Raw genomic sequence first — 15,025 nt, forward strand, 5'->3', positions numbered from 1 at the left:
GGAAGATCATCATTCTTTCAAAGATGGCAGAAGGAAAACTCCCAGGAAGAGGACCCAGGAAGCATTGTCAGCACAAGCTGACTTTCTTTAGAAGCCAAGACTCTCTCACTAAGGTACAAGTACTCCTTGATTTACAACAGTTCATTTAGTAACGTTTGAAGTCACGAATGCACTGGAAAAAGTGACTTATGACCATTTTTCACACTTACAGTTGCATCCCCATGGTCACATGATTTACATACAGGTTTTTGACAACTGACTTACATTTATGACAGTTGCAGTGTCCCGGGGGTGATGTGATCCCCTTGTGTGAACTTCTTAAAGGGAAAGTCAACGGGGGAAACCAGATTCACTTAACCATGTTAATTTAAAAACTAATTTAAGAACTAATTTAAGTGATTCACTTAACAAATGTGGTGAGAAAAATCATAAAATGAGGCAAAGGTCACTTAACAAATTTCTCGCTTAACAAATTTTGGGCTCAGTTGTGGTCATAAGCTGTGGACTACCTAGATCACCTGAATAGTATTTTATTAGCTATGCCAGTGATGGCAAACCTTTTTGGCACCGAGTGCCCAAACGGGAATGCGTGTGTATGTGAGCGTGCGCATGCGCCAGAGCGCTGGAAACCCAAAGATCAGTTGGCTGGCCTGTGCATGCCTGTATTTTGGCCCATTCTGGTTGTTTTTTGGGGGCGTTTTTGACCCAAAAATGCCCCCCCAAATGGCCTGAAAACATCTCGAAAATGACCTGAAAACGGCCTGAAAATGCCCTGGGTTTTAGTCCTTTTCTGGCTCCTATGAAGATCAGCTGGCTGATGCGCTGGAAACCATAAGAGCACACGGCGGCAGAGCAAATGCCCACAGAGAGGGCTGTCCTTGCCACCTCTGTCACAGGTGCCACAGGTTCGCCATCACGGAGCTATGCTTTGTTGAACTCTAAGTATAGGAACTAAGCTCCAGATTAAGTAAAGAACACAGCTTTCATGCCAAGATACAGTACTAGATTCAAGCTTAGCATCTCTCAACATATCAGTATTCCAATATTTGAGGGGCTGCCACAAAGAAGAAGGGGACAACTTATTTTCTAAAGCACTGAATGGAGAACAAGAAAAAATGGATGGATATTAATCGAGAGAACCAACTTAGAAATAAAGAGACATTTCCTGACAGTGTGAACAATTAACCAGTGAAACGGCTTGTCTTCAGAAGTTGTGGATGCTCCATCACGGGAAGTTTTTAAGAGATTGAACAACCACTTGTCTCAAATGGTATACGGTTTCCTGAGTCCTCCAAGGCCCCTTCCAACTCTGTTATTCTGTTAAATCAAGCTAAGGAAATGTTTTTTTTTCTCATACAAGTTAACTGTACTGGCTATCAGTATGTCTCAGTCTTATGCAGTTTCAAAAATCACCCACCATTGCTTGTGAAGAACCTCCAGAGTCACAGGCAACTAGGAAGAAACATTAAATAACTGGTTGATCTCCACTTTACTACTTCTGACTCTTTAGGGACCACAAGCTAGAAAAGGAACACAGTGGACCTTTAATTTGATCCAGCAAGGCAATTGCTTTTTCTTTCTTGTTCTTTTTCTCACTTGTATATAAACTAATAAATATATATTCCAATTTCTAATTCAAATTTCATATAGTTTTGAGTACCATTTTATTGAACAGAAATCAGAATTGCTACAAAAATAAACTCTAACATTGATATCTGAGAGAATGAAGATGTTAAGGAGGTACGATTTCTTTTATCCAATTCTAAAAACACGAAAAAATAGGTAGTCCTCGACTTACGACCCCAACTGGGACCAAAATTTCTGTTGTTAGTTTTGTCCCATTTTAGGACCTTCCTGGCCACAGTTCTTAAGTGAATCACTGCAGTTGCTAGGTTACTAACACAGTTGTTAAGTAGATCCAGCTTCTCCATTGACTTTGTCAGAAGATCGCAAAAGGTGATCACATGACCCCAGGGCTCTGTAACCATCATATGAACCAGTTGCCAAGCTTCCTAATTTTGATCATGTGACCACAGCGATGCTGCAAAGTTGTAAGTGTGAAAAATGGCCATAAGTCACTTTTTTCAGTGCTGTTGTAAATTTGAAGGGGCACTAAATGGATGATTGTAAATCAAGGTCTACCTGTATCCCGATCATTCTAGCAAGTTAACCCAGAAGGTGCTATGCTTCTTAAAATAATTTGTAATACACAAATAGAACAAACTAAAGCTTTGCACAGATCAAAAATATCAAATATTATCAACATGTCAACTTTTTGTTACTTTTGAATCTATTATATATTCCCTTCTTTTCTTGTATTTTCCCAAAATAACAAGATATTTCCTGTTGACTTTTCTTTCAGTGGTTTAGATGCTTCATTTCTACCACTATTACTTAATAGTACCCTCTTAAAGCCAAACGAGGGTACATCTTTCTCCACATTTTTAAAAGTAATGTCTACATTAACAGAACTACTATGAATTGCTCCATATCCTGCAAGTTTCATGCTCATTTATATTAGAATCAATTTACTTTCTGTCACCATGACAATTTAAGGCTGGTTTTAATTTAACCAATTGTGGGTACAACTGGGGGGGGGGAAGCTTTTTGGAGTCACATGGCAAGTGAATACCCATAGAAACTCAGCAAAAAATAAAATAAAACACTATGCCAAATCTTTGTTTGCACAAATATATGAAATCATATCAATTTAAAATTATGCCAGTTCTAATATTAGCACCCAAAAAGTGATCTATATCAAATTTCTCAAAACTGTTAACATATATTTTTGGTTTGTTACAGTACACAAAATTTTTAAGCTGGGTAGATCAATTACAGCTTCCCACAACTTGTTTCAAAATAAGTATGCAACAAGTAAAAAGGATATGACTACTTACATACCTATCTCACCATTCTGTAGCTGATATTATGCAACTGCAGGGGGGGAAAGGCAGGATAGTCCGTGATATCACTCTACTACAACAATGGTTCTCAACCTTTTCTCCCATCACAGATCCTCTTTAAATCTCTTTTGTGGCCACAGCCCCCAAGATTTAATTCAAGATTTAAATCATAACATTTCTTCAAGCCTTCACAGACCCCCAATGATAACATCGTCTCATCCCCTCCTCCTCCATAGACCACAGGTTGAGTACCACTGCTCTGCAAGGTTACCTGACCAATAGCAACAGTGTCACTAAATATTTTATACTAAGAAAATGTCTGTTTTCTTCTATTTCAAAGCTCCTTCATTCAGGAAGACACGGTTCCTTTTTTCCCCCAGGCATCTTTCCAGCTAGCCTTTTTAAACAAATGTTTCACCTGTGTAGACGTAACAACACAGATACAGAGCACAAAACACAGATGCAGTATTTCTTTTCTGTTCCTTCCTTTCTTTCTTTTACTTTCCAGTTATAAACAAGACTTTCTTTGACACTTGGATCATGGGATGATACAAAAGAGAAGAAAAGAAAACAGCACCCAGGAACAACATTAGTACAAAAAGTATGGAAAGAGCCAGCTTCTGGCTTCAAATTTTTTTAAAGTACCAATATATTCACGAGCTGGTGGGAGGCGATCATAAATAGAACCACGAAAACCAGAACAATCTCGAGGTTCATTCAGATCTCCCCAATACCACTTTTGTTTTTTCTAAAGGCGGGGGGGGGGGGGGGAAAGGGAAATGCAGCCACACAAGGGAGAATCCACACACACCTTCTGAATTGAAGTGCCCCCACCAGCCACCGCTCCAAAAGCTATCCTCTTGGATAAGGTGTTATTTGCAACAGGCTGTTTTTGTTCCAATAACTGACAGAAAGGACAGATTGAAAACTAAACGAATAGCCTATCGAACAACCTCTGGATCTTTATAAGCAGGTCTAAAACAGCAACAGAGTGGTCAGTGCCTGGAATGCACTACCTGACTCTGTTGTTACATCCCCAAACCCCCATAACTTTAACCTTAGGCTCTCTACCGTGGACCTCACCCCATTCCTAAAAGGTCTGAAAGGAGGCGGGCATAAGCGCATCAGCGTGCCTAACATCCCGGTCCTACTGTCCCCATTTATTTGTACCCATTTCCTGTGTTCTTATTCATGTTTATTCTCATTCCTGTTATCTTGTACATGAGTGACAAACTAAATAAATAAAATAAATAAATTAAATAACTTAAATAAAATAAATAAAAAGAAACAGCCGGCGAGGGACCAAATGGGTGACTTTTCTTAAACCCGCCATTTCCCCCTTTTCTCCAGCCTAGGTTGCATTCCACTTCTTCCCTTCCCTTCCCTATCCGATCCCCCACCCTGCCTTATTCCAGTCCTCCTCCTCCTCTTCCTCCTCCTCCTCCCTCCCTGGGTCCCATCCCTATTTACGTACGTGCAGTCCTGGTTATAGGAAAAGCAGGTGAGGGCCTCCCGCTCCCCTTCCCCGCCGGCGGCCTCCATAAGCAGCGACAGCCCTGAATCCTCGGCCTCGATTTCACCCGGGTCAAGCGCGGAGCTCAGGATCTCCCGCCGGCCTCCCTCCCGCTCGCTCGTCACCGTTCCCGGCGCCGGATCGGCAACAGAAGAAACAAGTCACCTAACCACGGCCGGTCGAAAAGGCGGGGCCTTTCGACCTGCCCGCGCTTCGCTATTGGGCGAGGCTGTTTCGAACTCGCCACCTCGGCCCCGCCGCCGCCAACCGGATTCAAGCTTTCGATCGCACTCGGGAGGCGAAGCTCCGAAGCCCCGCCCACGACGCCAACAGGGCCGGCGGTGGTTGGACGAGGAGGTGGAAACAGCTGACAGTGGCCACGTGGTTGTGTTATGGTTGCATCAGACTGGAGCCGGGACAAGAGTGGGCGGCAGGTGGGCCCGGAAGGGCTGAGGTGGCAGCCGACCGTTCTGACTGGAGCTCTGCGCATGGAGCCTGATCTACGCCGGAGTACAAAGGGGAGCAGTCGCCTCTTCCAGACGCACATCACGCTTGGGACGATATTGTGGGTGTGCAGCTCTTTACTCCATTAAGAGCTTTGTGCTGAATAATACACGAGAGACTTAAAATAACTTCATTGTCACTTTGAATGTACACTAATCGGCGTACATTAAAATAAAATTTCTGTTGTATACAGCTCTCAAAGGGTCACCACCTCCAATATACACCACATAAATATGACTTTAAGGGATGTGGTGGCTCAGTGGCTAAGAAGCTGAGCTTGTTGATCAGAAAACCTGGCAGTTCGGTGGTTCGAATCCCTAATGCCGGGTAACGGAGTGAGCTCCCATTACTTGTCCCAGCTTCTGCCAACCTAGCAGTTCGAAAGCACGTAAAAAATGCAAGTAGAAAAATAGGAACCACCTTTGGTGGGAAGGTAACAGCGTTCCGTGCGTTTAATCATTCCGACCGCATGACCAGGGACACATCTTCGGACAGCGCTGGCTCTTCGGCTTTGAAACGGTTGTGAGCACCGCCTCCTAGAGTCGGGAATGACTAGCACATATGTGTGAGGGGAACTTTACCTTTAAACTACCTCCAGACAGACAGACACAAAATTAAATTCACACCCTCAATCACAGAAACTCACCAATGAGCCAATTGCTGCCCAAATTTCACATATATTTCTGGAGGGAAATTGGATGAAAAGCAGGATATAAATCTAATAATAAGTTAGTAAGCCCCTGTTAGGAAATCTATTGCTAGAAGTGCTACACAATAAGAGATTTAGAAACAATAAAATTCTCATATTCTAAGCTAGTCATAATTGCTATTCCCGCAAGGATTTAAGTCCAAAATAATCAACCAAGTAACTGAGTTTCCTCACCTGATAGTAAGTATTTCACAAGTCCTGACTGATATGTAATTGCCAGATGTGAAAGCATTCCTCATCTGACATAAACATCCATAATCTAGATAATGAGGTTTATGTTGTTGCTATTATTTATTAATAAGTCTGTGATATACAAAATCATTAAAGGTGATTTTAAATAACAAATAGTACAGTCACCTTAGGTCCCAAATCTTCTTTATCGCTATGTTCATCTTTGTGTAGTTGGAAATTCAGCCCTGTAACTAAGTGCAGTCATTAGCTTTTATACAGTGTATGCATGGTTTAACCACACTTTAAATAAGTTACAATTAGCTCAGTACATACATAAAAATGCAAACAAAAATGAGTGTATCTAAAAGATATGCCCAGCTAAAACTAATCAACCATTTTATAATTCTAATGTGCAAGTCAGATCAGTTGCCAAAGGGCTCTTTATTCTATTTAAATAGACCATTAACATGTGGAAAAACAACTATAGATAATTGTAAGCACTCATAGTTATTAGAAATAAAAAACAATCTCATGTAGCTCCTGTAAGTTGTAAAATTTATGCAAATCAAATGAAGTTACAGTAATGCTTTGTATGTAAGACTTTATCTACAATTGCTTCATACGGGATAGAATAATGTATGAAAACTTAAGCAGACTATAACAGATATAGAAGTGTCTGTCAGAAGCAAAGAAACCTGACCATAAATCTCAAATTCTGCCTGTAGAGTACTGTATCAGTTATTCAGATTAGCATTTATTTGATGTACATACACACACACATACATACATACATACATCAGGAGAGCTGAATTCTGGGAGTTGAAGTCCACAAGTCTTAAAATTGCCACATTTGTAGACTTCAGCTCCATGCACTTGAGGATCCCCAAATGGTTAGGATTTCATTCTTTCTTTCATTTTTGCTCCCAGGGGGCTGCAGGGAGGCTTGCTAGGCTACCCCCATGCCCTAATTTGGGCTTAGCAGGCCTGCCTGAAGCCCCCTGTGAGCCAAAATGGGGCTCATGAGGGTCCTGGAAAGGGCGGGGTAAGGTAAGGTTGCGAGCCCGGTGGGGACGGTGGGTGGGGTGCAGGAAGCTTCGGGAGTGGGGGCTAGCGAGACTTACCTGTAGGCAGGAGGAGGCAGCTCAGTTGGGGCGCAGGGCAGGCACCACATGGCAGCTTAGGCAGGGAAGGCAGCTTAGGCAGGGAAGCTGCTTGGGAGGTAAGGAGTGACTGGGTGGGGCTGGTGGGTGGGGCGAGCAACTAGGGAACCGGTTCAGGGGCGTGGCAGGCCTGGATTGCTGCTGGTTTCAGCGATCCAGGCCACCAAGCCACTATCTACTCAGTCAACTGGTCCGAACCGGTAGGAACTCACCTATGAGATATAGATAGATGATAGATAGATAGATAGATGATAGATGATAGATAGATAGATAGATAGATAGATAGATAGATAGATAGATGATAGATAGATAGATAGATAGATGATAGATAGATGATAGATAGATAGATGATAGATAGATAGATAGATAGATAGATAGATAGATAGATAGATAGATAGATGATAGATAGATAGATATCAGCCCTATTATTCTCTTTCTATATTTTCCATCTTAAACTTATTTTCTTCTTAATACATAAACAATATCACCAATTGCCCTTCAAACTTAAACCATATTATCCTTCCTCTTTCATCTGTTAGTCTATTTTACTCTAAGCAACATATATCCTCAAATTCAGTTCAGTTTTTACATAGAAAACATTTAGCTTAATTAATTATCCACAATTAATAATATTGTTATAATTCCCTTGTATCTTAATTAACTACATATCATTAACAGTACTAATACAATTCCTTTTAATCTACTAATATATTCTTTCCCTTTCTCCTCCTCTAACCATTTTCTCTAGGTCTCTGAAAGATTCAACTTCTTTTTAATTTTCTTCTTTCCTCCCATTCTCCTAACTTTTTCTTATTTTTATCATTCTTATCTCTTTTCTTCCAAGTCCCTTTTCTCACTTGTAATTTTATTGTTCTAACAATTTTCCGCAGGGTTTTTCCTCGCCTTTTCTTGCTTTTCCCTTCTTTACTGTTTAATTGCTTCTTTTTTTTTGTGCCACTGTAAATCCCAGTGAAATCATCTAGCATTTATTGTCAGTTTCTTCCATGTTATCATCTTGTTCTTCATTTGAGCCTTCTTTTACCCCTGTTCTTCTATTTGCCACCTTGTGCCCTGGTCTGAGTGCTCCATCTGAATTTCTAGCTTTTTCTTACCGTACCATTTCCAGTTTTACACACACTTTTTAGCATCTCAAATAGTTCATCATACATCCAGAGCTCCATAATGCCAGTTAACTAATTTAACAATGTTTAATTTTTTTTAGATTGTATCACATTTAATTAAAACTTAAAGTCCATGCAGTCGCTTTTTTTCCAGATTCTAAAATCCAATTTTAGTATTAGTCCAGTCCAGTGACGTGCAGTGAGGTTTATGGCTGGTGAGGCTGGTGACGTCATCAGGAAGGCGGGGAATGGGACCATGTGTGCTGGAGGCTGAGGCTGCCTCAGCCTCCAGCACACGTGATCCCATTCCCCGCCTTCCTGAGCGCGCTCCGCCAGCTCGCGCTCCGTAGTCCCCAACAGCAGCTGCTTTGCAGTGCTTTTCTGTGCGTCTGGCGTTTAAGACATCCAGCTATCTACCTAAATGCCAGACGCACAGAAAAGCACTGAAAAGCACTTTGCTTCCAAGCCACTTCGTCTTGATGACGTCGCTGCAGCGGCTGGGCGTGGCCGGACCTCCGGAGCGGCGCCGAGGCGGTCCGGGCAGACGAAAGAGTGAGTGAGCGAGCGAGCGATGGAGGATCAGCCAGCCTGATCCTCGTTCGCTCGCCTGCCGGACTGCCTTGGTGCCACTCTGGCTACCTCCGTCCGTCCCGGGAGCTGCGGCGACATCATCAAGACGGAGTCCAGCGGAGGCAGAAATGTTGTCGGCGCTCCCGGACTTTGTCTTGATGACGAAGCAACGAAAGTGACTGGAGAACAACGACAACCTTCCTGCCTCTGCTGGACTTCGCGCGTTCCTCGCGACTGCAATATACGTCCAGAAGCGGCTTTTGTGGCTAATGGGGTTTGGGCTTCCAGCCCAACAGCCCCTGTCACTTCTGGATGTCTATTGCAGTTGCGAGGAGCGCGCAAAGAGCGGAGGCAGGAAGGTTATTGGCGCTTCCGAGAACCCTCCTGCCTCCGCCAGTTGCCCAGCTGGCACCGCCCCCTGCGCGCTCCTCCTCCTCCCTCCTCCTCCCTCCTCTTCCTCTTCACTCCCCAAAAGCTCTTCTCCTTACCGGAACTTAGCAGGAGCCGTGTAAAAGGGATGGGATGAAATATATATTATAATTTATTATTATATATTATATATTATTTCATGATGAGAGGTGAGGCTCTGCCTCCCCTGCCTCCCCTGACCGCACGTCCCTGGTCCAGTCCAAGTTGAGGATTTATTTTCTTCCACAGCCATTGACAATCAAAACCAAACACTGTTGCAAAAACTTTAAAGTGATCATTTGAATATGGCTGCCACCCCCACTGTCAGTCCGAAGAGCTTTTCTCCGACCTACAGAGGAACTTGCCTGTTCTTCTTGGTCGTCCGAGACGCCTCTCCTTCTTCTCCGGCCCTTCAAGATGGTTCCGGTCCGAAGACCCCCTGACAGAGGTTTGTTTGGTTGGATTTTGTGGTGCTCAACGGAGCCCACTATTTTCCAACCATTCTCGCCGTGATGCTTCTGGTTTCTCCACATACTGTTGTTGTTGTTGTTAGTTGCGAAGTCATGTCCGGCCCATCATGACGTCATGGACAATATTCCTCCAGACCTTCCTGTCCTCTACCATCTTCTGGAGTCCATTTAAGCTCACGTCTACAAGATCGATGACTCCATCTTTCCCAGCATTAGGCTCTTCTCCAGTGACTCCTTCTTTCTCATTAGGTGGCCAAAGTATTTAAGTTTCATCTTCAGGATCTGGCCTTCTAAAGAGCAGTCAGGATTGATCTCCTTTAGGAATGACAGCTTTGATCGCCTTGCAGCCCAAGGGACTTGTAGGAGTCTTCTTCGGCACCATAGTTCAAAGGCCTCAATTCTTTGGTGATCAGCTTTTCTTATGGTCCATCCTTCACATCCATACATTGCAACTGGGAAAACCATAGCCTTGGCTATACACACTTTTATTGGCAGGGTGATGTCATACTGTGGGGGCCAACAAAAGAGATTGGCCTGTGCAATTCAGGAAGGAAGATTCTTCACCTGAAAACTCAATTGTGAAGGGAAAAGCTACTAACTTAGCTTTCTCACTGATTATTTTTTCTATGAGTAAGATTTATATTTCATGATGAAGTAGCCAATCATGTAAGTCCTCCTTTGCAGTAAAAATAAGTCATCTGTCATTTGTAAGAACTCAGCCCAAGCTCCATGAAATATAGGACAGCTACAGCATATGCAGAGAGTGAGTTTGGTGTAGTAGTTAAGGCATCAAGCTAAAAAATAGAAGATGTAAGTTCTAGTGCTGCCTTAGCACAAAGTCAACTGGATAACTTTGGGCCAGTTGCTCTCAGACTAGGAAGCAGGCAATGTATATTCCACTTCTGAAATCTTACCAGGAAAACTGGCAAGGGACTTGTTTAGCCAGTCACCAAGTCAACACTGAGTCGAAGAAAGGAAGGAAGGGAAAAAAGAAAGAAAGAAAGAAAGAAAGAAAGAAAGAAGAAAGAAAGAAAGAAAGAAAGAAAGAAAGAAAGAAAGAAAGAAAAAGAAGAATGAATTAGAATTAGAATTTGCAAAGGGCAGCTACATATAATTCTAGCTGCAGGACCAACACCAGAAGTTAGGGTTAGGGTTAGGGTTACACATTTGCAATATGTCACTGCTGAACAGAGCTTCCTGGCGCTGTTTCCTTCGTCCATCTTCTCTGAAATGGTACATAGTATTCCACAATGTACAGTATTCTACAATGACAAAGTAGACTTCCTTATGTTGACGTGATTCTTGTACGCATTGATGTGATTTTCTAGACAACAATAATCCAGAAGGGTTTAGTGTTATCTTTTGGAATGTTGACTTCCTGGTCTAGCTTACTGGCCTGGGATTTCCTAGTGATCTCCCTCCAAGGGCTAAACAATTTGTACTGTTTCTGAGGTAAGTCAAGGTCAGTTAGGTGCTGCCGTGTGCTGTCTTATAAGTCAGGAATCAGAGCCTCAAGGCTATATGCTGTTCCTAGAAGCAAATCCAATAGCTTGTCCAAAGGTTGGGTTTTTAAAAAAATCCTACTCCCATTGACCAGACAGCCGCTCTCAGCATCTTGCTCAAGATTAGATGCAGCCCCTCACTGCAGAAAGGCCACTTAACTCAGTGCAGACTGGGCACAGTTGCAATAACCAGCAGTTCAGAGGCCGATGAAGTTGAGCCTTTGAAATGACATGTGTGTCTTTGAGACAGTGCCAGAGACTGAAGAGCATAGTATGTCCAGCAGAATATCCTGTTGGTTCACACCTGGAGTTGCAAGTTCAGGATAAGCCCTAAAGGAAGACAAGACTTAAAGCAGTAAATCAAGAAGCAATTAGAAATTATTATTCCCTTCCTGCTGATAGAAATAGGTGAAGGAGATCTGTGCTACACAGCAGGTAACAAAAATGTTCAAGAGAGAACAGAGAGTGAGGAAATACTGGGTGGATTTTCATCAAGAATACACAGATCTTTTCCACATTCAGTCATAACCTGAAGCACATACGTAAAGCAGAGTATGATGCAACTGTCTGATTAATTAAAGGATGCTCTCGCCAATACAACAGGGGCTCAGGGGTAAAAGCTTGCTTCAGATCCTGGAATTATGCCTTAACTTGAGAAGACCAACAGAATAAAGCGATAACCGATAAAGTAAGTTAAAATGGATGTATTACACAAACTCAGATGTAAAACATCTGTAAAAATTACAAAGGCCATCCCAAATACCATGTATCCCTATATGCCTACCAGAGCATTATCCTTCTGAATGCCATTTGCTGAAATTCTGTAGCCCCAAAAAGTGTAATTTTCCATTTTAGCATGTCATTTGTGTGTACTTGCTCCAGAACATTCCTGACATGGATAAGTAGCTGGACTTTTTTGGCAGCGGAAATCGCCTCATATACCATGACATGAAAGTTCCAAATGTTTGAAATTATCTAATTCATGAATCTTATAAATACTGTTAATTAGTTCATCCAGGAGGTATCACAATGTATTCAAATTTCTCAGAGCAAATGTCAAAGACAGTTCAATATTTTGGCCTCTTTCATAGAGATACAGAAGTACAATTTAGTAAAATTGAGAGATGTGACAATAAGAATGCAATCTTTAACAGAGGTAAATCTTTAGCAGGGCCTCCCACCATCGCCACTACTGGTGCACCCGATCCAGGCCAAACTGGGACCAACCCACCTCTGATCTGTACATCTGTTGCCAGTGCTGAAATAGCCTGTATAAGTTACCAGTGGTGTTCCAATGAGTCAATTGTCATTGTCAGGTCTCAGAAACTTAACTAAAATGTATTTGTATGGTTTTTGTATGTATATGTAGGTTTATACATACTAGTATTTATGTATATAGCAAGTTTATGTGTGTGTTATATATGTGTTCACTTTTGAGAGCAGGCAATAGAATTTCATTTTTTATCTATGGCAATGTGCCCACAGTAAAAAATGACAATAGGTTACCTTATTTGTAAAAGAAAGTAGTGAGTTCAAAAGATTAAGGTAAGGTCCTAATAACAGCATATGACCAATGAGATTACATTACAAAATCTTGGAACTCAAGTAGGAAAACTGTTGTATTCATTTAAAAGTAAGCATATAGCATACACAGAAGTGGGGTCTCTATGAGTTGTTTGAATTTCATTCTCAGAAAATTCCTGAACAGATTGATACTGTAAACATGAAACTAAAATGCCCATCTGCCATGATTTGAAACCCAAATCAAAACCTTTTTTCCCAGTTTGCAAGAATCTCATTACAGTTAATTTCCCTACATTGTCATTTTTTTACAGATTTTGATGTACAAATGCATCATTTTCTGTAACTCTTATTATTAACCACTGCTTGTAGCACAATATTAAATCCCTAGTAATGAATGCTGCCATCTAGTGAAAGTTCAACCTAGTAACCGGAAAACTGAGAAAACTTCATTTATTGGATTGTAAGCTTCATGGTATTCGTAAATAGACTTGCTTCCAAGCTGACATGATTAAGATTTTCATAATAATGTGCAACAACTGATTTGAAATCCTATTGAGAGGATTAAACAGGAGCCTTAAGGTGACTTTCACACATTACTTTGTATTGTGCTATAATCTGATACGATTGTAGCTTAATGCATTGTGTGAACCCAGTCACGCTCATTTGTGAAGCATATTTAGCACCATAGTAATTGTGTTTATTTAACAAATTATGGTTAATAAACAAGGCCAAGATCATATAAAGAAAAGGGATCAGAGTGTGAAACATACATTCATCCTTTCATTGTCAAATTATAAAACCATCAGCATTAATTTCCATTTTGAAGCGTGCCTTTCTTTGAAGTCAAAATGACTTGAAAAGTTAATGCTTGGTGCCAAATGATAATTCTTGACAAACAAAATACAGCACTTTCCAGGGCAACCCAGGCAATCAATACTAGTAGGAGGTAAACAGAAAACTCCATGTTAGCAAATTATTTATTCAACATTTCTAGCTCGAATGTGCTGTAGAAATTTGGTAGGGTTTTATTAAAAATCAAGACACTTGTTTATAACTCAATTTTTTAAAGTAGTACTATGAAAATTAGCCAGCTGTAGCTTATTCAGCAAATTATATTTAAACAAATGTTGTATTGTAATATATGAATCCAATCTAAAAGTAAGACAAGGCTTTGACTGTGAATTAAACTAGCAAGAGCAAAGCCAAGACAAGCAAAGAATTAAAGTCCCAAAAGGAAAAAGGCAAAAAAAGACAATAAAACCATCCTGAATACTTAAAAGGGGTATCTATAAAAACCTAGTGCACTTTAATTATCAATGCATTTACTTCTATATAAATTATAAGTAATATGCAATATGAAAAGGAATTTATTTTATTTGTAGGAATGTGAACTTTCAATATAACCATCATTTGGATGGAAGTTTTCTCACTCCATGTTTTGGGGAAAACCTGCTTTAAATATTCTTGAACACTGTGGGCAAAGTGGAAAGGAGCCACATCTGGCTGAAAGACAGTCCTCTTGATAAGTCCCGATTGCCTCTGTCCAAGAATAAATTCTGCAGCATGTCCAAAGACGCCTCATCATTCATGATAGTTCCTCCACAAAAGAATGGACCAATTTTGTCTAATTTTCCCAGATAGCACCAGATGGTCCGTTTAGGAGAATCTCTTTCATGTTTTCAAACTCTATATGGTTCCCGCGTCACTCAAATACAGCAAGTATGACAACCTGGTTGCTGTTCTTTTATCACTAAATAACAACCTATCAAGCAATGATGTTATTTTCAAACTCATCAATAAAATGATGGAAGACAACTAATCTTGCATCATAGTCTTGTTTTAACGATATTTGGTGGACTTGTTTCATGTACCTGTGCTACAGGGGTAGTATTCATTTACCTTCCCTACCGGTTCGCAAATGTGAGTGTACGTCCACCTCCGCATATGCACTCAGCCTTCGGCACATGCGCTTTTGGTGAAAAAAGGGCCTAAATAGGATGCCATGGAGCCGGGGTGGGTGGGTATGGCCACCCGTGATTTCCACGACTGGTTTGGGTGAACCAGTCCGAACCAGTAGAATACCACCTCTATTGTGCTAATATAATTTTGTTTTGAGGATTCTGTAACTGGTTTTCAGAATTAATGCTGGCTGGAGAATTCTGGAGGCCTTAAATTTGCCAAGGCTGAATACTCTTGCTCTTGTGCTTGAATTTCTTTGGGGTGCTTCTAAGATTTAGATTTTCTTCTGACAGCTAATTCTGATTTCAGTTAAACTGGGGAGCACAAATTATCTTTTGTTCACAGTAATTCTATGCAGGGGTGCCAATCTGGCGGCCTAAGGGCTGATGCGTCATTTGCAGGCCACACCCACCCCAGCTCAGCAAAGGGTAAAAATGACATGAAATATCACGGGATGGCATCATGTAAGTTTGACATCCGTGTTCTATAGTGAAGAATTTATAACCTCAAA

The 15,025-nt window shown here is 41.3% G+C and overlaps 1 protein-coding gene across 2 annotated transcripts in view; it reads right to left on the reverse strand.

Moving 5' to 3' along the window:
• Positions 1 to 4,690, reverse strand: part of WIPI1 (WD repeat domain, phosphoinositide interacting 1) — a 48,123-nt gene extending 43,433 nt beyond the window's left edge. Inside the window, exon 1 of one of the 2 annotated variants that reach the window (XM_081953803.1) lies at positions 4,582 to 4,690. Coding sequence is in view for 1 of the 2 variants with exons in the window: in XM_081953802.1 (XP_081809928.1) it covers positions 4,378 to 4,445 (68 nt within the window). In the remaining variant the exon portion in view is untranslated. The other variant, XM_081953802.1, reaches the window with a different exon arrangement.
• Positions 4,691 to 15,025: the final 10,335 nt, after the last annotated feature.

The sequence above is a fragment of the Natrix helvetica genome (assembly GCF_964273705.1).
Source record: "Natrix helvetica genome assembly, chromosome: 1".
Taxonomy (NCBI): Eukaryota; Metazoa; Chordata; class Lepidosauria; order Squamata; family Natricidae; genus Natrix; species Natrix helvetica.